Source organism: Tamandua tetradactyla, chromosome 6, assembly GCF_023851605.1.
Source record: "Tamandua tetradactyla isolate mTamTet1 chromosome 6, mTamTet1.pri, whole genome shotgun sequence".
In the NCBI taxonomy this organism is placed as follows: domain Eukaryota; kingdom Metazoa; phylum Chordata; class Mammalia; order Pilosa; family Myrmecophagidae; genus Tamandua; species Tamandua tetradactyla.
Genome location: NC_135332.1, coordinates 60,667,797 through 60,689,700, shown reverse-complemented (window position 1 = coordinate 60,689,700; position 21,904 = coordinate 60,667,797). Strand labels below are relative to the sequence as shown.

Sequence of the window (21,904 nt, the reverse complement as noted above, 5' to 3'; positions counted from 1 at the left end):
AGACAAAATGACATCTTGAAGCACTTGATGACAACATGGATGAGCCTTGAGGACATAATGCTGAGTCAAATAAGCCAGAGAAAAAAAGGACACATTCTGTATGATCCCACTTTTATGAGCATGATAAAGGTAAAATCAGAGGCTTATAATGCAGAAAATAGGGAACATAGAGGTACACAGAAGCTAGAGATGGGTGAATGGTTAGCTAATGAGGTTGAACTTACATGTAAGGGAACAGATAAAAGTGAAGGCAGTTCATTAGTGGGTCTGTAAGTCCTATTACCATACTGAAGGTGAACATGATTGAAAAGGGTTGTACAGACCCATGCGTCCTACTAACACAAATATAAATAAGTTCTTGCATGAACTACAACATGAATCTTGTATTAAGAATGTATAGGGTGGGCCACGGTGGCTCAGCAGGCAAGAACACTTGCCTGCCATGCCAGAGGACCTGGGTTCGATTCCTGGTGCCTTCCCATGTAAAAAAAAAAAAAAAAAAAGAATGTATAAATTTGGGGTATAAGGGGAAAGCTGCTTTTGCATGCTATGGGCTAAAAGGAAGACATCAACAGTACTACAGCAATACCAGGGGTAAATAATGGGGGGGAAGGACAAGAGTTAAGGGGAGGTTGGGATTTTCTGTCTGGTTGAGGGTGTGTTTATTGGTTATCTTTCGCTCAGGAATAATGAAATTATTAAAAATTGAGAGTGTTGATGGACTGTTGACTTTGGGCATTACACATGATACCCAGTGAATGGAGGTGGCTGAAGAATGCACTGACTATGAGAAGACTGGCAAACAATAGTGCCAATCAAATACTGTGCTGCTACAAAAAGGAAGTTGTAAGGCATGCAACATTGTGAATGAATGTGTGAGACATGATGAGGCAAAATAAGTCAAAAACAAAGTAGCAAATATTGTATGGTCTCACTTAGCAAATACTTAAAAGAAAATAGGGGCCTGGATCATAAGCTCTTATACTAGTCACATTTAGTCTGGAGCAGTAATTGTTATTTCTGGATTTTGAAAGGTTGTATATATGTATAACTTGGTATTTAGAGATAAGAATGAAGCCAATCAGGTCAGGATTAAGGTAATTCAGAATACAGGGGTAAGGAAGACATTGTCTGTACTTTAGAACCTTATCTACCCCTTAAAACAAAAGGAAAGGTTTCTTTTGTTCGGAACCTAAATTTTCTGTAGCACATAATCTACCTCAACCTGTCTGGATATACCGTTTGAACAATCCAAACACAGAGAGTCCAGAATAAGAATGAGGGCCTTTAATCCTTAAAGCTTAATGTAATGCCTGGATATATCCCAGAGTATATTAAGCAGATAATCAAAAAGTATTGCCAAAGTCCCTTGAGGGACGGGAGAAAAAATATGGAACTATATTAAACTTTACCACCAGGGAAACCCAGATACCATGTCAAACATTAGAGACACCCAAATCAATAGGCCAAGCCCTTGATCTTGAGGCTTGCTCTTGTGACGCTTATGTTATGTAGCAGAGAAGCTTAGCCTACCTATAGGTACACCTAAGAGTTAACTTCTGGAGGACCTCTTTCGTCACTCAGATGTGGCCTCTCTTTCTCTAAGCCCAACTCCGCAAGTGTTGCCCTCCCCCCTACGTGGAACATGACATTCAGGGGTGAAACTCTCCCCGGCCGCACAGGAGATGACTCTCAGAGATGAGCATAGCCCTGGCACCATGGCAACAATGCCATCCTGACCAAAAGGTGGAAAAGAAGTATAATAAATAAGGTATCAGTGGCTGAGAGAATTCAAATAGTCGAGAGGCTACTCTAGAGGTCACTCTTATGCAAGCTTCAGTAAGACGTCGCTACCTATTATAGCTTGCCAAACCCCAACCAAAACCTTTCCTGCCAACCCTAAAGAACACCTAAGGTGTTGTATAAGATTCTACAAAGATTCCACGCACTAGGGTAACTTTCCAGAAACCTACAACATCCACATGGGTCCCTGGACCAGATAAGTCCTAAAATACAGAGGGGGCAGCCTTGCCAGAATATCAGCTAGTTCTATTTCCTTATCTCACATTATCAACAGTCCCTTCCAACATGAAAACGTTAGAATGGGTATAGCCCAAGTACCCCTAAAGAGTGAGAGAAAGATCAAAGGTGATGGTAGAGTGATTCAGAGATGGTAGGGTTTAACAAATGAGTATGCTTGCTAAATTATTATATTGATATTTCTTTTAGTGTCCAGTATCTTAGAGCAACTAGAAGTAAAAACCTAAATTTGCGGAACTGTAACCCATACCAAACTCTGAAATCTGTTCTACAACTAACTGCTGCAATGTGCTTTGAAATCTATTGCTTTTTTGTATATACGTTATTTTTCAAAAAAAAGAAAAAAGTCAATTGTGATGATAAACGCACAACTATAAAATGAAAAAACGTAATCATGTACTGCATGAAAGAATAAAGAATTTAAAATGTTAAAAAAAGAAAAAATAGGCAATATTTCTATATGGCTTTACTTTAGAAAAATTCTTAGTAAGAATGCCTTTAGATAATACAAAATAATGAATAAGAAGTTTATGTTCTGGTCCCATCTTCCAATTTTACAGTTTTGATAAATTATATCAAAAAAATTTTTCAATAAAAGGTGTATTAAAAAAACCCTTATTAACACAAGAAGTAATAGGAAATACAAAGGTACCTATATCAAAGGGAACGAATCAGTAATCTCAAATAGAGTGAATAAGTAATTTAAAACAAAATCTAGAACTTGACGGTTTTATTGCTGAATTCTACTAATCATTTAAAGATTTAATAACAACACTTCCTTCTCAAACTCTTCCAAAAAATGGATAAGAGATTACTTCCTAACTTGTCGTGAAGCCAGCAGTACCCTGATATCAAAGCCAGATAAAGACAGCACAAGAAAAAAAAATTACAAACCCATATACCTTATGAATATAAATAGATGCAAAATTCCTCAACAAAAAACTGGCAAACCAATCCAACAGTATATTAAAAGGATTGTACACCATGACCAAGTGGGATTTATTGCAGAAATACAATAACAGTTCAAAATTTTTTTTAAAAAAATCAATGTAGTATGCTATCACTTTAATGAAAAAACTACATGATTATCTCAACTAATGCAGATAGGCATTTGACAAAATCTAACATCTCTTCTTGATAAAAATGTTCAGAAAACTAGGAATAGATGGGAACTTTCTCAACATGACAAAAGTACATTTATGAAAAACCCACACTAAAAATCATATTCAATGATGAAAGAATGAAAGCTTTCCCAAGATCAGAAACAAAACAAGGATGCCCACTGTCACCACTGTTATTTGATAATGTACAGGAAGTTCTAATCATTGCAGTCAAGCAAGAAATAAAAGGCATCCAAATTTCAAATCATGATATGACCCTATATATACATAAAATTCCAAAGAATTCACAAGAAAGATACTAAAATTGATAAATGAATTCAGCAGAATTGCAGGATACAAGATAAATACAGACAGAAGTCAGTTGAGTTTCTATGCACCGGTAACGAACAATCTGAAAAGCAAATTTAAAAAGCAACTTAATTTACAACAGCTCTTAAAAAGAATAAAATACCTAGGAATAAATTTAACCAAAGAGGTCAAAGACTTATACTCTGAAAACTATAAACTATAAAACACTGCTGAGAGATACTTAAGAAGATCTAAATAAATGGAAAGATATCCTATGTTCATAGATTAGAAAACTTAAGGTGTCAATACCACCTAAAGCAACCTACAAATTCAATGCAATCCCTATCAATATTCCAGCAGCCTTTTTTGCAGAAATGGAAACAGTGATCCTCAAATTCAAATGTGAAAAAAATCATTCAAATGGAATTGTAGGGTGCCCCAAATAACCAAAACAACCAAAAGGAACAAAGTTGGAGGAATCATACTTCCTATTTTCAAAGCTATAGTAATTAATAGTGTGGTACTGGCATAAGGATAGACACATAGAGCAATGAATAGAATTGAGAGACTAGAGAAAAATGCACACATCCATGGCCAGTGGATTTTTGACAAGGGTGCTGTTATGGTTTGAAGCAATATGGACCTTAAAGCTAAATCATTCCGGCAGTGTGGAACCACTGCAAGGAGGATCTTTTGGTATACTGGATCTTTTTGTTTGTTTGTTTTCTTTTCTTTTTTGTTTGTTTCTTTTTTCTTTCTTTTTTGTTTTTTTTTTCTTTTGGTACACTGGATCTGAACTTAAGATGTGATCCACCTCATTCAGTGTGGGTATTAATCCTTTTACTAGTGTCCTTTATAAATGGGATGAATAGAGACAGAAACAGAGAGAAAGGCACAGAAGCTGAGAGAAAAAGTCCCAGAAACAGAGAAGAAGACACTGAAGCCAGAAGCTGGAAGCAGTGAAACCTGGAAAGGAAGGGAGAGATCAGCAGATGTCACCATGTGCCTTACCATCTGACAGAGGAGTCCAGGCTCACCAGTAGCCTGTCTTCTAGAAGAAGGTATCCTCTTGATGATGCCCTGATTTGGACATTTTCACAGTTGATTTGGACATTTTCAGTCTGAGAACTGTAAACTTGTAATCTAGTAGATTCCTCTGTTAAATGCTGACCCATTTCTGGTATACTGTATTTTGGCAACCTACCAGACTAAAGCAGATGCAAATTCTATTCAGTGGAGAAATAGGATCTTTAACATGGCTCTAGGACAACTGGAAATCTACATGCAAAAGAATGAACGTGGACTCTTAACTCTTATCAAATACAAAAATTAATTCAAAATGGATTAAAAAACTAAATATAAGAGCTAATATTATAAAATACTTCTTTTTTTAACAAGAAAACAGGGTGATGCAAAGGTGGCTCAGTGGCAGAATTCTCACCTGCCATGCTAGAGACCAGGGCTCGAAAAAAAAAAAACTTTACAAGAAAACATAGTGAAATTTCTTCAGTACCTTGTAGCAGGCAACGAATTTTTAGATTTTGTACCAAAAGCAGAAGCAAAAAAGAAAAAAACAGATAAAACAGACTTCGTCAAAATGTATAACTTTTGTGTCTCAAAGGATATTAACAAGGAATGCGAAAAGACAACCTACAGAATGGGAGAAAATATTTGGAAACCATATATCTGATAACGGGTTAATATTCAGAATAAATAAAGAATTCCTACAAGTCAACAACAAAAAGACAAACAAAAAAATTTAAAAATGGGCCAAGAATCTGAATAGATATTTCTCCAAAGAAGATAATCACACTGCCAATAAAACTATATGAAAAGATATTCAACATCACTAGCTGTTTAAAAAATGTAAATTAAAACTATAAAGAGATACCAGTACACATCCACTAGGATGGCTATTATTTAAAAAACTGAAAAATGAGTGTGGGTGAGGATGTGGAGATATGGGAATCCTCATACATTGTAGGTGGGAATGTAGAATGGTGCAGCCACCGTGGAAAACATTTTGGAGATTCCGCAGAAAGTTAAACATAGAATTGACATAGGACCTGGAAAAACACACAATACTATATACATACAACGGAATATTACTCAGCTGTAATGTGTCCAGTATGACTTCTCTTGTATGATATACTTAGAATAAGCAAATTCATAGAGACGAGAAGCAGAATAGTGGTTACCAGTAGTGGTGGGAAAGGGGAATGAGTGTGAGTTTGGTTTGGTATGATGAAAATAGTCTAGAAAGAGACAGTGATGAAAGTCATAGAATACTGCCAACATACTTAATGTCAAAGAACTCACTTAAAATGGTTAAAATAATTATTGTCATGCATATTTTACCACAACTAAAAAGAACTTGATTATAATAAAAAATAAAATTCTACTAGACTTTATACACTTGCGGAAAACAAGCAAGACATTAAGTTCATGTAGCTGCGTCTTAAGGGAAAAGAGAAAATCTTGAAAGAGATTATTAAAGATATCACACATTCATAGGCAGGATAGACAGTATTTCTGAAACAGTTATGAGAGAAAAAAACATTTCTGGGCTTGTATTGAGATGGGGAGGACAGAAAAAAAAAACACCCTTGTTGTATGACTAAAATAAACAGGGGAAACCACATAAATTAGAGAAGAGGGATTTAGAGGGAAGAGAAAACATAATATCACCTCCTGCTTCTAACATTGGGCTCAGACAACAAAAGCATTATTTTGTCACCTTCAATCATGAGGAGTAATGTCAGACTGTAATAAATGAGGTAATCATTGATAAATTTGGGGCTAGGATTACTGAACCACCCAGCAGGTTATGATAACCCCCCCTCCTGGAAGAAAGCAAAAAGCTGGAAAGATCCCAGTAACAAAGGTTGCACAAGGAACACCTTATGAAAATGGGTCTTGAAGAACATTTGGAGGATGGAGGACAGGAGCTAATATTAAAGGAGCACCTACTAAGAAACATTATGTCTTCTTAGAATCAGTGCTTTCACTTGGGGAAAATGGTACAAAATAAGTAAGCAGATCGGAAATAACTCAGAAGAAAAAATCTACAAAACTCCACAGATTGCATAGAGGGGTGTGTGAGCAAGAAGAATCTAGGATGACATACGGGTTTTACCTTGCAGAACTGAATGGATGTTAAATACTGCTCTCATAATAGTCCAAATTATTCTTCTAACGTTGCTTACAGCTCTACATGATCTGTCCTGCCTGCCCACCGCACCAGCTTCTTTCCACCACTCTCTCGCCCCCCACCTCTGAGCCACAAACACAATACCTTTATTTTGCTGTTCCTTCCTACCACGGGACCTTACAACATAAAGTGTCCTGACTGAACCGCTCCTCCCCATTTTCTTTCCCTAGCCAGCCCCTTCTCATCTTTAGTGTTCAGCTTAAACTCTAGTTTCTCGGGGAAAGCTCTGTAATTCTCCAGAGTCGGCTAGAGGCCCCCTACTTATACAAAACTCCTAGTGTTTTACAACCTTTTGTTCATCGCCATCACTTCTGTAAATGGAGCGCCTAATACGAAATCTGGCCCTCAATTAAAACTCAGTGAAATTTATTTGTGGGCTACATCCCTTAAATCAGTCGAAACAATCCCATAAGTCAGATATCCCTAGAACAAAGCAAGGCTAGTGAGCGACGGGGCCTGGAATCGACGGTCCATTCTCTTCCCTGCAGAAGCTCACAGACAGTAGAGCAAGAAATGCGTGCTTCTTGTCCGGACTGATAACTGGATCTGCTTTCTGCCTCCAGCTCTCCTTCTCTCAACCTCCGTACTGCAACTACGGGACCCCCGGCCACATTTACCACAAAAACCTTCCAACAAGGCCGCAGGTACGCGGGCCACGGACTCACCTGGGCCCCGCCCACCGTCCCATGCAGTCGCAACAGGCACATAAGCCCAGGCAAATGTGGGGCCGAGCGGGCTGGGGGATGCACGGGAGGGACGGTGGACCCTGCTCGCGGTTGCAGCAACCCGGAAACACTCTCCAGGAGCAGAAGACGGAGACGCGGCCCCGAGCTCATCGCAGAAAGACCCCCGGTCCCGCCGGGAACCCCAGCCGCGGAGCCCGCAGAGGGCCCACTAAGAACGGCTGCCGCCATCTTCACCCGGGCTCTACTGGTGGCGTGGCGCGATGACGCAAACACTCCGCGACGAACTCCTTGTGGAGAATGAGTGTGAGGAAGGGGCTGTGGTCCTGCGCACTGAGTGAGAAGATGGGAGGGGGACGCTCCGGCTCTGACTGGGAGGGAGCATGCGCCGGGAAGACGGAGAAAGGAGGCGCCCTAATCCCGGAAGTTTAGTAAAAAGCGTGTAAAAGGTGACTAGTGGGTCGGGCTGGGGGCGGTCTGAGGCGGTCCGATGGTGTTTGGGGAACACGTGGTCAGGACAAAAGGCGCCAGAATCCGAAAGATTTCCCTTAAACCAACAGAGCCTCACTACATATACGGTTTAGGAGTCAGTAATTTCTCTCTAAGGAACTGGCCCCCTTGTCTGGAATCACAGACATTACTAACCACACTTACAGCTACAAAAATGATACAATACACTCGTCTTGCAGAAACATTCAATCCATACAGAACGGCGTAAGAGAAGTCCCTCTCCTCCCAAATTCCTTCTCTTCTCCAGTAATGTGTATACTTTCCTAATATCATTCTGTGCACAAATACGTATGTACATAGTTTTACAAAGAGTGACATCTGCATTTGGGTTTCTTTACTCGATATGTATCGTGGGCCTCCACGTTGTTTTTTTTAACTCCATGTTACAATATGAAATGGGGACATCGCGATTTATTTAACAATTCCGCTATTGCTGAATTCTTGCGACAGCTCCAATTTTTCATTAACACATACAATGTAGTGAAGGTTCTAATGCCTCTATCTTGGTGTATCTTTGTGATTATAATATTCGAGTCTAAGAGTTCTGTTTATCTTCCCTTATTGTCTTGTATGACAGCACTTCTGCAGTCAAAATACATCCTATTAGGTTTTCATTTTTCTACATTTCTCCATATCTAGTACTACTCTAATCCAAGCCACCATTCTCCCTCTTACAGTAGCTTCTTCACAGCTCTTGGCCCTCTGTAGTCCCTTTTCTACACAGCAACCAGAGTGGTGTAAATAAATTCCGTGAAAGGGATCCTGCCTTCATTATTTTATTCCCATCACCTAGAACAATGCCTGGCACATAAAAGGTGCTCAATAAGTATTTGTTGAATGAATGAATGAATGTTAGGTAAGAGAGAACACCTATTTTTTATTTCGATAGAAACTCCCAAAATGTCCTCTAGCTATGTTGCAACTATGTAGGATAGTGCTCTGAACTTTATCCCCTTCCCAATGCTAATTATTTGTCTTTTTATTTCTTAATCAGAATGGTGAAAAATAATAACTCCTTCTTTTAACTTGTTTTCCCCAATTAGTGAAATGGAGTAACTTTTCATATGTTTAGTAGACATTTGTATTTATTTTGTATTAATTATCTTTGCATATTCTTTACCTACTTTCCCAATGGCTTGTCTTTATCATATAAATTTGTAGGTACTCTTTATACATGTGGGAAATTACTCTTGTCTGTTATATGGGTTGCAAGCGTTTTCTTCCAGTTTGTCTTTTTATTTTACTTATGCTGTTTTTAAATCTCTTAGACTCTTTGAAGTAAGGTGTTATGATTAAAGGCACAGACTCTGGACCTATACTGCTGGGTTCATACACCAGTTTTCTTCTTAGTAGTTGTGCAACCCAGCAAGTTACATAACTGCCTCCATTTCTTCCTCTGTAAAATGAGGATAAATATGGCCTCTTAATACATAGGGCTGTGAAATTAAATGAGTCAATATTCTTAAAGTGCTTGGAAAATATTTGGCACAGAGTAAATGCTATGAAGTCTTAACTATTATTATTTATAGTCCTGGAGTTTGATATTCTGGAAGGCCTGCCCCTACTCCCACAATTATAAAACTATTCCATGTAGTTTCTTATAATATTTTCATAGTTTTACTCTGTGCATTTAAAACTTAAATTCATTTGGAATTTATTTTATTTAAGATGTGAAATAGAGTTTTTTTTTTCCCAAATGGATAGTCAGTTGTCAACACTATTTAGTTAATATGCATCCTTTCTCTCACTGATTTGAAATGCTACTACATGGGTCTTTTTCTGGACTCTATATTCAGTTTCACTGTTCTATGGCACCAATAACACAGTTTTCATTATTGTAACTTACGAAAAATTATCTTTACTGGGAAGGCAAGTATCTACTTCACTCTTTGTTCACTCTTTATTTTTTAGAATTTCTCTAGCTATACTTGAAATTGGGTTCTTTTGATTACATTTAGAATCAACTTGTCAACACCCCCTCCCCCAGAGAATCCCATTGTTGTTCTGATTGATGGGGCATTAAATTTATAGACAATTTAGGAAGAAATGACATCGTTTTAACATTGATTTTTCCCACCCAGGATATATTACTACCTTTTTTTTTTTAACATGACAGCATACAAAAATGAACACTCTTACCATATGATCATTCCATTCTTGGTATATAATCAATAACTCACAATATCATCACATAGTTGTATATTCATCACCATGATCATTTCTTAGAACATTTGCATCAATTCAGAAATAGAAATAAAAAGAAAAAAGCTTATACATATCATACCCCTTACCCCTCCCTCTCATTGATTGCTAGTATTCCCATCTACCCAATATATTTTAGCCTTTGTTTCCCCTATTTTTTTCCTATACCTCTTATCACTCTCTTTCCCTGATCACTAGCATTTCAATCTACTAAATTTATTTTAACAGTTGTTCCCCCATTATATATTTATTTTTAATCCCTATGTTTTACTCATCTGTCCATAAGGTAGATAAAAGATCAGACACAAGGTTTTAACAATCACACAGTCACATTGTGAAAGCTAAAATCATTATATAATCATCTTCAAGAAACATGGCTACTGGAACACAGCTCTACATTTTCAGGCACTTCCCTCCAGCCTCTCCATTACACCTTAACTAACAAGGTGATATCTATATAATGCATAAGAATAACCTCCAGGACAACCTCTCAACTCTGTTTGAAATCTCTCAGCCATTGACACTTTATTTTGTCTTATTTCTCTCTTCCCCCTTTTGGTCTAGAAGGTTTTCTCAATCCCTTGGTGCTGAGTAGCAGCTCATTCTAGGATTTCTGTCCCACGTTGCCAGGAAGGTTTACACCCCTGGGATGTATGTCCCACGTAGAGAGGGGGATACATTACTATCTTTTAATATGGTAGCTTTCATGTCAAGCGCACCACTGCCTTTCTGTACCAGTGGTACTTCAGATATGTAGCAATACAGATCTCATAAACCCTTTGTCCATAACCTTTTGTCCAAAGTCAAATTTAGATCAAATTCATCCACAAGCCAAAAAAGCATAAAGCTTGAAAGAGGTTGTGGTGGTTTGAAGCCTAATGTATTCCAGAAAAATATATTCTTAAATTTAATCCATTCCTGTGGATGTAAACCCACTGTAAGTAAGACTTTTTGATGAGGTTACTTCAGTTAAGGTGTGACCCACCTCATTCAGGATGGATCTTAATCCTATTGCTGTAGTCTTTTATATAAGAATGAAATGCAGACCAAGATAGAGAAAGCCACAGAAGTAAGAAATTGACATCAACAAAACTAGGAAGAGAAGGGAAAGACCAGTAGAACTACCATGTGCCTTGCCATGTGGCAGAGAAGCCAAGGATCTCTGCAGCCAGTCTTCGCAAAGAAAGCATTTCCTTGATGATACCTTGATTTGGACATTTTGGTGGCCTCAAACTGTAAGCTAATAAATTCCCATTGTAAGCCAACTCATTTCATGGTATTTGCTTGAGCAGTATAGGAAACTAAAACAGGGATGAAGAACAAGCTTAGAAGGTGGTGAGGAAATTGGGTGATGGGTGGTGGAGGGAAATATTGGTGGCAAAGCCTGTGTTTGAACTTTAAAGATCAGAAATTGTCGGGTCACACACATTACTTTTTTGGTTGCATGGAGAAGAAGAGGGAGACGTGTGGAAGTAGTTTGTTTAGGTGTACAGGGGAGTATAAGACAAGAGATAGAAGAAGGAGAAATACCTTCCCTACATAAGTCCAGAAATTCCAGTCATCCATCATCCTTTCCCAAGTCCAAGTCCAGTCAATTTTACCCCAGAAATGACTCTTCAGTCTGGTCCCTCTTCTCCCCTCCCATTGTAAGACTTCATCATCTCCCTTGACTAATTTACATACAGCTAAACTCCTTTACCTTGTCCCAGTCTTGCCCCATTACCTCCACCTTCCACATTGCCCAGATCTGTCTTCCTAAAGAAATTTCATCATGCCATACCCTTGCTTTAAAAAGCCGCAACTCATTAAATTGTTCTAAGAAATGATCATGGTGATGAATATACAACTGTGATGATATTGTGAGCCATTGATTGCACACCAAGTATGGAATGTTTATATGTTAAGAATGTTCGTGTTTGTATGTTGTTTGGTTTTCTCAATAAAAGTTAAAAAAAAGAAAAGAAAAAAGCCACCACTGGTGTCCTGAAAGAACAGCTTTAGCCTCATTCCTTTGCTGGCTATACAAAATCCTCCACAGCCTGTTCCCGTGCTCCTCTCCAACCCCATCTCTCCTGCCCTCTACCCCACAAACACTTCAAAACAGGAAGTATCTTTTGTCCTCCCCCCTTCCTTTTGGAATACCTTTTCCCAGCTTCTGCCCATCCTTCAAGATTGTCCTCAAATGTCCCCTCCTCTGGACAGCCCACTCAACCCCTCCCAAGAACACTTTGTCTTCTGAGTCATACCTCTATTATAGTATTCTTGGTCTCTTAATACCTATTTATGTCTCCCTCGACCCTTCGGAAGGCAGGGACCATGTTAATTCATTAATTCACGTCTGTGTCCCTATCGCCTAGCGTAAGGACTGGCACAAAATAGGATGGATGGAAAGGAGGGTGGATCCAGGGTGGATGGAGGAGAAATTAGGAAAAAGAATTCTGCGAAGAGCAAAGATAGACACCAGGGGGAGCTGAGGCACCACAATAAAGCAGGATGAAGGGCCGAATAAGGCTGCTCACTCTGGGGTGAGCCGGTGAGCAGCGCGCAGAAAAGGAAATATCACGCAACTGCAATCGCTCACCCACGTGTGAATCCCCCTCATCCTCCTTCCCAGAATGTGCTTAGGCTCATCCCACCGCCCCCACCGCCCCCAACGCCCCCAACGCCTCCACCGCCACAGAGAAAGCAAACAAAGGGGAGGTGACCCCTGCAAGGTCCTGCATGCCGGAAGCCAATCAGAGTCCTCCATTCTCCTGGAAGGCGGGAACCTTTGATTAAGAGAACCCAATTAGCTTCTAAGGGAATGTAGCGGGGCGGGGAAATGGGCAGGAAGAGCCGCGGTAGGAACCGCGCACGCCGGGAGAGCTTCTTCGCGGGGCTGGAGGGCGGAGAGGGTGAGGGCGGAGAGGGTGAGGGCGGAGCCAATCACCGCGTGTTTGGGAGGGAAGGGCGGGCAGCGCCGCGGCGCGCGCGATCCGGGTTGACGCATCTGGCCCCGGTTCCCCAGGATCCGAGGGCGGGGGCGGGGAGGGCGGACCGGGAGGAGGGAGAGGAGAAAGAGCGGAGGACGCGCGTGCGCACTGGCGCGGGGAGGAGTAGGGACCTGGCTGCGGGCGAAGAGGCTGCGAGCGAGCGGCGAACCCGGCGGGGCGTCTGACGGCGGGCGCGCGCACCATGGGGGAGAAACCCGGGACCAGGTAGGGAGGTGGGGCCACGCCGCAGGGCATGGGCGGCGGCTCGCGGCTGGTGCTGGGATGGTCCCCAGACAAGGACACAGGGGAGAGAATCCGGGGGGCCGGACTCCTGGGTCCCTAGGGGGCAGCCATCCAGGGCCGCACACCTAGGTCCTCGCGGATAATGGGGGCGCATGCCCGGGCCCCTTTAGGAAGCGAGGGCTGAAGGGGACCAGGAAACCGGCGTCTGGGTTCTTGTAGGGATGTGGGGGCCGGACGCCTGGGTTCTCCGTGCAGGCTGCGATGCAAGGGCGGGGTAAGAGCAGGTGGCCCCAAAGGGATGTGTATGGAGTGGCTGGACGTCGGGATAGGAAGCCCCAAAACTAATGTCGAGCCAGTGGAAAGCCTCCCGTCCAGTATCCCATAAGCAGTTGTACTGCCCCCATCTGTCCCGAGGACTGGGTCGCTCCGCTTCCAAACTTCTGCCTTCCCCCAGGTTGCTAACAGTAACACCTTCATCTTGGGGAAAGAGAGTTCATGGCGACCCTCCCCGATTCTGGGCCCAACTCCTCCCACACTCTGGGTATCGGGCGGGGGTGGGAGAGGGTAGTATCTGCCCTGGGCATAACATCTACTCCCCGGATGTTTTCGGTGCAATCGAGGCTCCTTCCTTCCACTGACACCCCGAGTTCTCTTTTTTGGCTTCTAGCAAAATGCACTTCCTGTTGTGACCCAACACCCCTAAGGGGGAAAGGGGTAGATGCTTAGTCCCTGGGAAGCAGGAGCAAAGAGTAAAAGGTTGCAACCTTATGCCTCAACTCAGAGGGGATCAGGACCTGGTCCTGAGCTATCACTTCTGCAAAATGTTATATCAGCCCCAGCACGCCCCACCCAGGGAGTATGAGAACCCCAGTTTCTAAGCGCCAAGTCGCCCAGTATTGGAGAGGGAGGACTGGAGGACACCCCAGAGAAAGCGGAAGTCCCTGACTTGAAGGAGGCCCCCAATTTCCGTTGTGTAGTTCAGGGAGGGGGATAGATGGACTAAAGTAGGACTGCTGACTTGGCAGTTTCCCCCACCCCCATCAAATTCTAGGCCACACGAAGTGGAGAGAATGGCAGGAAGTGTGAGGGGGCATCTCTTGCCCCACCCCCACCCTCACTGAGCACCTCCCTGGTCACCCCCTCACCCCACCTCCTTGGCTAACCTCAGTTTACACACATGGTTTCTACCTAGCATGGCAGGAGGTAGCTGGATTAAGATCCAAATGGCAATTGCCCCAGAGCCACACTTCACTTGGCCAATTGACTGTGGCTGTTACAACCCTCTGCCAGGGTTCCTAATAGGAGGAAACATTGAGACAAAGAGGGAACTCAGAGGTAACTGAGGTCAAAGAGGTGGGAAAGCCTAGATGATACCATTGCAATCAGTTCCCAAGTCGGGGCAAGAAGTGGGATGCTTTATTCTCCTTGATTGATTAAGGGTACCAGGAGGCATCTGTACCCTTTACCTTATGGCCTTGGGACAGCTTGGCCTTCTGGGGAAGAAGGGGCAAATGATGTTACAACAGAAATTGGGGCAGTGGGAATGGAAAGGGATGGGCCAACTGGCAGGATTTCAGTTTCTACTCTCTGGAGGCTCTTTCCAGGGATCACTGGTAAAGGTGAGTGGATTGGGAGGAGTAAGGTGGTGCAGCAAAGAACAGGCCCACAAGTGACCAGAGCACTGGAGTCCCTAGACACTTCCCTACCTTCCCAGCAGGGGATGGAGTCAAGGCTCAGATTGCTTCAGCAACAGGAAAGCAAATCTCCTCCAATCCAACAAACTGTTGCTACCACTTACAGAAGCAGGAGAGTACAGTAGTTTGATTAAGAGCATCGACTCACAGCCAGACTATCTCTGTTTGTATCTGAGTTCCACCATTTACACTCTGAGACACCTTAGACAAAAAAAACACTAGGCCTATGTCTCGGGTTCCTCACCTGTAAAACGGGGATATTGGGACCTCCCTCACTGGCTTGTTAAGGGTATTAAATGAGATAACACACATGAAACCCTCGAACAGTACAAGCATGGAGCAGTCACCCCATGGGTATCATCTGGTAGCACCATCTTCACCACATTGTGTGGGGGGCGGGGGCGGGGGTACACTGAGTAAGGCCTTGATGAGCACAGTCTGTCTAAGGAGATAGTCGGATGACACAGCTGGCTACCGTTGGTGTGCCATCACTCCACAGTTCAGACATAAACAAGGTATAACAGAAACCCCAAAAGAAGTGATCTGGGGTCTGGGCTGGGTCTCCTTCCCAAAATTGGCATCTGAGCTGGATCTTGAAAGATGAATTGGCTTTTAAGGTGTTGAGATCAGAGATGGGGATCGCTGGAGGTTATTGGAGTTGGTCAGACTTGGGTAGTTCCTGTGATAGAAACCATTTTAGGGGTGAAAGCTAAAGCCATTGATCTTCCAAGTACTCCAGCTGTCTCTGAGGTTGGGACCTCTGTCCCTTCGCTAAGCAGGCATGGACCAGAGCAGATGGAAGATGGTTAGGCCATACACAGACACTGCTGCTACCTGCCCATCCAGGTCTCCTCTTTAGGTCCTCTGGGGTAGTTCCTGTGGCAACCAGAAGCCATTACCATTAGGGGAGGGAGGCTAGTGAGGGTGGGCCAAGGATAAAAGGGGGATTTGCCATGACAACCAGCTGCAAGTGGCTGCTGTGTTAGAAATATTAAGAAGCTCTGGTTGCCTTTCCTTCTGGGAAGAAGTGGGAGGGGGAAGGACTGGGCAAAGCCTCAAAGCATCCAGACAGGAATCCTGGGTAAGAGCTGCTTCTGGCTGGGGAGGTTTGAGGTCCTGGTGTGGGCAGGGGTCCCTGCTGAGTCTAAGGGAGGCAGTGGGGTTTCCCTTTCTGTTTTGTTAGGGTCTTCAAGAAGTCGAGCCCTAACTGCAAGGTGAGTCTCCCACAGCGTTTATCCCCTTAACACTCCCCAGGCCCTAACAAAGCCCAGCCTGCCCCTAGATGGTCCCCAACCCCTAGCTCCCCACTTCCTGTGACAGCTAAGAGCCAACTTCCTTCCCTCCTGAAGCCCCTTGCCACAGAGGCTGCTCAGCCTGAGCTTGCTGCAGGGGTGGGTGGGGAGAGGCCTGAGTCTCTAAGCAAGGCCAAAGGGGATGGGCCCAGAAGCCCCGTGCCTGCAGCCCTCTTAGGAGCCAACCCCGATACCTGGGGCTGGGAAAAGTTAACAGCTCCCAGGCTATGGTCTGTTTATCTCAGAGCCCCTTGAGGGGAGTGATTGAGGCCCATAGCTGCTCCTTAGGGCTGAGGCCTCCCCAAGGACCCAAACACACACCTGACTGGTGAGCAGAGGATTGAAAAGAGGATAGGGAACAGCTGAAAAGCCTAAAGAATGGGCAGTCTAGGAAACCTCACCACCCAGCCCTTCCAGCGCCGCTGGGAGTTAAAGAGGAGAAATTCCTTCCTAATATCCGAGCCAGGGAAGACCCAGGTCAGGGCAGTCACTTGAGGATTCTGAGACCCCGTCACCCTCCTACCCAACCTCCCCTATGACCCCTCTACACCTTTAGCTCACCGTGTACTTGGGCAAACGGGACTTTGTAGATCACCTGGACAAAGTGGATCCTGTAGGTAAGTTTTCCCAGAAAGTGACAGCTCCTTCCCCAGGAAGGGATGAAGTTCCTGGGCCCAGAAATGGGGGAGAGGCCCTGACAAGAAATGAACCCATGTGTCACTTCCTTAGATGGCGTGGTGCTGGTGGACCCTGACTACCTGAAGGACCGTAAAGGTACTGACCCCAAGTCCGAGGGCCCAAAGGGAGGTAGGAAGGCGGGGAGGTGAGATGGGCTGGCCTTGAGAGGGTGCCCCAGAGAGATGGAGGGCTGAGGTGGGAGTGAGGAGTAGGATTCAGGCAGAGGTTATGCTTTGAGGAAGGAGCAGCTGCTGCTAGGTCCAAGGGGAACTGGGGAAGGAGGCTCCTGACCACCCCACCTTGCCCTCCCTTACCAGTGTTTGTGACCCTCACCTGCGCCTTCCGCTATGGCCGTGAAGACCTGGATGTGCTGGGCTTGTCCTTCCGCAAAGACCTGTTCATCGCCACCTACCAGGCCTTCCCCCCGATGCCCAACCCACCCCGGCCCCCTACCCGCCTGCAGGAGCGGCTGCTGAGGAAGCTGGGACAGCATGCTCACCCCTTTTTTTTCACAGTGAGGATACCCCCACTTTCTGCAGGGCAAGCGATCTGGGACTTGTTTGGAGGGTGGGGCACCTGTCATGGGCAGTTCTGGATGAACAGTGAGGCAGGGACCCCAGGTCCACCTCCCTTCAAGGTCCCTGTACTCAGAAAGCCCTTGCCTTGTTGCCTCCTCCCTGGGTCCCCTTCCTTCTTCCTCTCTTATCTCCAGGAGGCCTTTATCCAGCCTCTTGAATTGAGATTGGGAGGAAGATTTGGGGACTTTCTGGAAGGACTGAAGCCTCCCCTTCCCTCTGCCACAGATACCCCAGAATCTGCCTTGCTCCGTCACACTGCAGCCAGGACCTGAGGACACAGGAAAGGTGAGAGAGGAACAGCTTTGGGGGTAGTAGGGCAGGGCATAGCTCGGCAGGAGCCTGGGAGCACACCTGAGAGGGAGGTGGCCCATGGGGAAACCAGGAGTAGGGAAGTATCCTGAGTGCAGGTTGGGTGTATGGTACAGTCACTGCCCACCTGTGACACTGCCCCCTGCTTTCTTGATCTGCATGTACCTGGAAACAGGCTCACCTTGCACTGCCAGGAACAAGCCTCTGCTAGGTTCCAGGCCTTGGGGAGGCAGAGGAAGAAGACTCACTTCCTACCTCCCCAGACCATGATGGGGCAAGAGTTCCTGCCCCAGGCGAGAGAGGAAGGAAGGGGTGTTGGTGGTGGCCAGCGGGCCTTGTGTAATGTGGTTCTTTCTCCCTTTCCCAAGGCCTGTGGGGTAGACTTTGAGATTCGAGCCTTCTGTGCCAAATCACTAGAAGAAAAAAGCCACAAAAGGTGAGGGAAGCAATCCCCTCTGTGATCTCTGTGAAGTAACCATTCCCTCCCACTTCCGTGAGCCTCAGGCCCCTGTGGGGGCAGGTATTTGGGGGTCTGGAAACTGACCACTCCCATCCCCCACCCACTCCCCTCATCCCCTCAGGAACTCTGTGCGACTGGTGATCCGAAAGGTGCAGTTTGCCCCAGAGAAACCCGGTCCCCAGCCTTCAGCTGAAACCACACGCCACTTCCTCATGTCCGACCGGTCCCTTCACCTCGAGGCTTCCCTGGACAAGGAGGTGGGGCATGAGAGGGTGACACAGGTGCCACACCGTGGGGGAAGGGGTGAAACCACACGTCAACAATGGCCTCTGGCTGGGTGTGGAGAGTCACCATAGGCTTGGAGTTAGAGGAGGAAGCAGAATAATGGATACACATTGGGGCAAATTAGTAATTGGACGCGTGAAAAAGAGACCAAATTAACTCACCCCTCCTCCTCCTCAAAAGCTGTACTACCATGGGGAGCCCCTTAATGTCAACGTCCACGTCACCAACAACTCCACCAAGACCATCAAGAAGATCAAAGTCTCTGGTAGGAGGTGGGGGTTGGGAGGGTCTCGGGGGAGGGAAATACTTAGAAGTGGCTTCTGGTGTGATCTCAGCCCAAAGACATACCCACCAGGGCTGAAGGAGTTTAGACTGTTCCAGAATGTTATAGGGGGCCCCCCAGAGTTTACTGCTACGGGGAGGGCTGTGTGTCAGAGGGATCGGGGTGGTGTTGGGTTGGGGCCCGGGACATGTGCTCTGGAACTGTGGTGGAGCAATAGTTTGCCACATCCAAAGCTGCTTCCCCCCCGTCACGCAGTGAGACAGTATGCTGACATCTGCCTCTTCAGCACCGCCCAGTACAAGTGCCCTGTGGCTCAGATTGAACAAGAGTGAGTATCAGAACAGATGTGGGTCCCGATCTTAGGGGAGAAGAATAGGGCCAGGAGAGTGTGAAGAGGGGGGTGGAATTCTTGCAAAACCATCTCCACTTAAAAGTGCTTTCCCTTCACAGTCAGGAAGCTTCTGAGCTGCTAATTTAATTTCCTTGAGCAGGATGAGCTAATAAAACCTACCTCCATGTGACCTACACCTACAGAGGGAAGGGGCTAGTATTGTGGGAGATGAAGTCTGGTGGTGGCAGGCTGCCCCTTACCCAGCCTGGCCCCCCCAAGAGTCTTTGTTTTCTCATCCTACCCCTCAGTGACCAGGTGTCCCCCAGTTCCACGTTCTGTAAGGTGTACACCATAACCCCACTGCTCAGTGACAACCGGGAGAAGCGTGGCCTTGCTCTAGATGGGAAGCTCAAGCACGAAGACACCAACCTGGCTTCCAGCACCATGTGAGTAGGGGGATCGGTGAGGGGGTGTCCTCTGCAGCCCAGGAAAAAGACATTCATTCCTTCAGCAAGCGTGCTAACTGTGCATTCTCTCTCCTGGGTGCCTGCAGTAGATCATTGAACAGAAGGGGGGGGGAACCTCTTACATTTCAGGGGAGGGAAGACAGACAAATATATAGCATGTTTGGTGACAAGTATTAAGGAGAAAAGGTAGATAAAAGCAGAGGCAGGCAGGGTGTGTTCATTTTAAATAGGTGGCTGGGGAAAGCATAATACAGAGCTGAATTCTGAGTAAGAACCTGTAGGAAGTAAGCAGTGTGGATATGCAGGGAGAGAGCGGTCTGGGCAGAGAGAATGAAGCTCTAAGACTCAGGTGGAGACTGGGCCAAGTGTGTGAGAGGAACTAAAAAGGAGGCCAGCAGAGCCACCGCTAGCCTCATGGGGCCATTGTACCTTTGGACAAGAGCAGCCCCGCAGGTCCACAGCTTCACACAGTTAGGGCTGGATGTCACCCCACCCCACCCCACCCACGGTGCCTTTGTAGAGGGCACACACTGCACGGCTACACACAGCAGGCCTGCAGGCCAGCATGGGAAGAACGAACTACAAGGAGAAGAGTAGGAGGCGAGGGCAGAGGGCTAATGGAAAGCAGGCCTGTCAGTGGAGAGCTCCAAGTCGTAATGACTTTGCCTATTACTGAGAGAGAAATGAGAAGCCACGGGAGGGTTCTAAGCAGAGAAAATGATGTGGCTTTACCATTAACAGCGCAGCCTATGCCGCTGGAACCCTGGGGGCTCGTGTGAGTTGATAGTTCTGCTCAAAACCCTGATGGCAGCCCCAAGGGTGGGAGAGGGGGCAGTGGACCCTGGTACAACTTCCCCCCACCTGATTGCAGCGTGAAGGAGGGGGCCAACAAGGAGGTGCTGGGCATCCTGGTGTCCTACAGGGTCAAGGTGAAGCTGGTGGTGTCTCGTGGCGGGTGAGTGTGGCCGAGAGCCTGGGTCAGGGGTGCAGAGGTGCTCTGGGGCTCTGCATTGTCATCCTTCTCACCTCTCCCCCTCCCCAGGGACGTCTCCGTGGAGCTGCCTTTTGTTCTTATGCACCCCAAGCCCCATGACCACATCACCCTCCCTAGACCCCAGACAGGTGAGCATGCCACCCTGAGCCCCAACAGCAGGGCCAGGGGAGAAAAGCTGCCCCTTCCAGCACCCACCTACCCCTTCTCCTCCCATCAGCCGCTCCTGAAACAGATGTCCCTGTGGATACCAACCTCATTGAATTTGATACCAAGTAAGAAAACTCACCCTTATTCCCCTACACCCCTATCCCCCTACCTCCCTACCTGTAACTCTCTTTGATTCCTGTAGCATTCAGATCTACTATCCTGCCCCCTATTTTTTCTCTTTTGTGGGGGGGGTGGGGGAGGTGGCTGAAGTAACATATCAAGATGTGAGGCTGCCCAGTTGTCTCTCCTCAACCCTTGCTCATACCTCCGTTCCCACTGTTGCCCTCACACCTCAATGCCTGGGGGGGGAGGGGGGAGGAAAAGGGCCTGAAGCCCTCACCTCACCCTCTCCTTCCCATTACCAAGCTATGCCACGGACGATGACATTGTGTTTGAGGATTTTGCCCGGCTTCGGCTGAAAGGGATGAAAGACGAGGACTACGATGACCAATTCTGCTAGGAAGAGGGGCTGGGAGAAGGGAATGGGTGGTGCTGGGAGAGGTGAGGGCGGGACCAAGATACCCCTGTCATTGAAAGAGCAGTTCCAGCCCCTCTTCCCATCCCTTCCGTCCAGTAGCTTCCTCAGGCGACCCTTTCCCTCCCTCTCCCCCATGCCCTCCAGATACGCACTGAACCCATCTCCTGTTAAAAGTGGGCATTAATTTTGGAGCTACAGCCTTGCTGCCCCAGTGCCCCAGTGGGCAGCAGGCTGTGTTCACACCTACACTTTTTGGAGGGGAATGCTAAAAAGAAGAGTGATGGCTGGAAAGGTGGGGGCGGGGAGAATTCCCACATTCCAGTTCACACCACACACACCCCTCAGTCACTATCTCTGCCTGCCATTCCATTCAAGATGACATCCCTAGGGGAACAAGGCCGTTTCTTTGTTTCTGAGTATAAAGAAGAAAATAAACCTTTTAATAGGCATGAACGTGTGTTTTCTGTGTAGAGTACGGTGTACTCATCTGTGGATCCAATGGCTTGTGAATAGCAGCAGGGTGAGGACCCAATCTCACTTCTCTGCATCCCATGGCACCTGACATTTGGGTTATCAAT

At 45.9% G+C, this 21,904-nt stretch overlaps 2 protein-coding genes across 12 annotated transcripts in view; one reads left to right on the top strand and one right to left on the bottom strand.

Annotated features, from left to right (window-relative positions):
• PELP1 (proline, glutamate and leucine rich protein 1) overlaps nucleotides 1–21,904 on the bottom strand; it is a 78,734-nt gene that overhangs the window by 48,931 nt on the left and 7,899 nt on the right. The window contains exons 1-2 of one of the 9 annotated variants that reach the window (XM_077165683.1): nucleotides 19,610–19,716; nucleotides 18,003–18,234 (exon numbers count right to left, since the gene is read on the bottom strand). The exons of 2 other annotated variants lie outside the window; for them this stretch is intronic. Coding sequence is in view for 4 of the 7 variants with exons in the window: in XM_077165679.1 (XP_077021794.1) it covers nucleotides 7,326–7,574 (249 nt within the window). In the remaining 3 variants the exon portion in view is untranslated. Of the gene's footprint in view, nucleotides 1–7,325; nucleotides 7,777–18,002; nucleotides 18,235–19,609; nucleotides 19,728–21,904 lie in introns of those variants that run through there. 6 more of the 9 variants (XM_077165681.1, XM_077165685.1, XM_077165679.1 and 3 more) reach the window with 6 other exon arrangements.
• ARRB2 (arrestin beta 2) lies at nucleotides 13,120–21,775 on the top strand. 3 transcript variants are annotated; one of them, XM_077165688.1, is made up of 16 exons: nucleotides 13,219–13,252; nucleotides 13,490–13,544; nucleotides 16,148–16,178; nucleotides 16,813–16,873; nucleotides 16,986–17,030; nucleotides 17,252–17,448; nucleotides 17,738–17,797; nucleotides 18,190–18,257; nucleotides 18,403–18,538; nucleotides 18,747–18,831; nucleotides 19,105–19,177; nucleotides 19,489–19,626; nucleotides 20,519–20,602; nucleotides 20,690–20,769; nucleotides 20,859–20,913; nucleotides 21,215–21,775. In XM_077165688.1, the coding sequence occupies exons 2-16, from the start codon at nucleotides 13,492–13,494 to the stop codon at nucleotides 21,306–21,308; spliced, it is 1,260 nt and encodes a 419-aa protein (XP_077021803.1). In that variant the 5' UTR covers nucleotides 13,219–13,252; nucleotides 13,490–13,491; the 3' UTR covers nucleotides 21,309–21,775. The 3 variants fall into 3 exon arrangements, with proteins under 3 accessions (XP_077021804.1, XP_077021805.1, XP_077021803.1); XM_077165689.1 differs by lacking the exon at nucleotides 13,490–13,544 and having other exon boundaries at nucleotides 13,120–13,252; XM_077165690.1 differs by lacking the exons at nucleotides 13,490–13,544; nucleotides 16,148–16,178; nucleotides 16,813–16,873 and having other exon boundaries at nucleotides 13,169–13,252.

Bases quoted from the DNA above. Each gene is read 5' to 3' on its own strand.
- ARRB2 (XM_077165688.1), top strand. From the start codon at position 13,492: ATGTGGGGGCCGGACGCCTGGGTTCTCCGTGCAGGCTGCGATGCAAGG. The intron at 17,031-17,251 runs GTACTGACCCCA...CTCCCTTACCAG, and splicing joins CTACCTGAAGGACCGTAAAG to TGTTTGTGACCCTCACCTGC. The intron at 18,539-18,746 runs GTGGGGCATGAG...CCTCCTCAAAAG, and splicing joins AGGCTTCCCTGGACAAGGAG to CTGTACTACCATGGGGAGCC.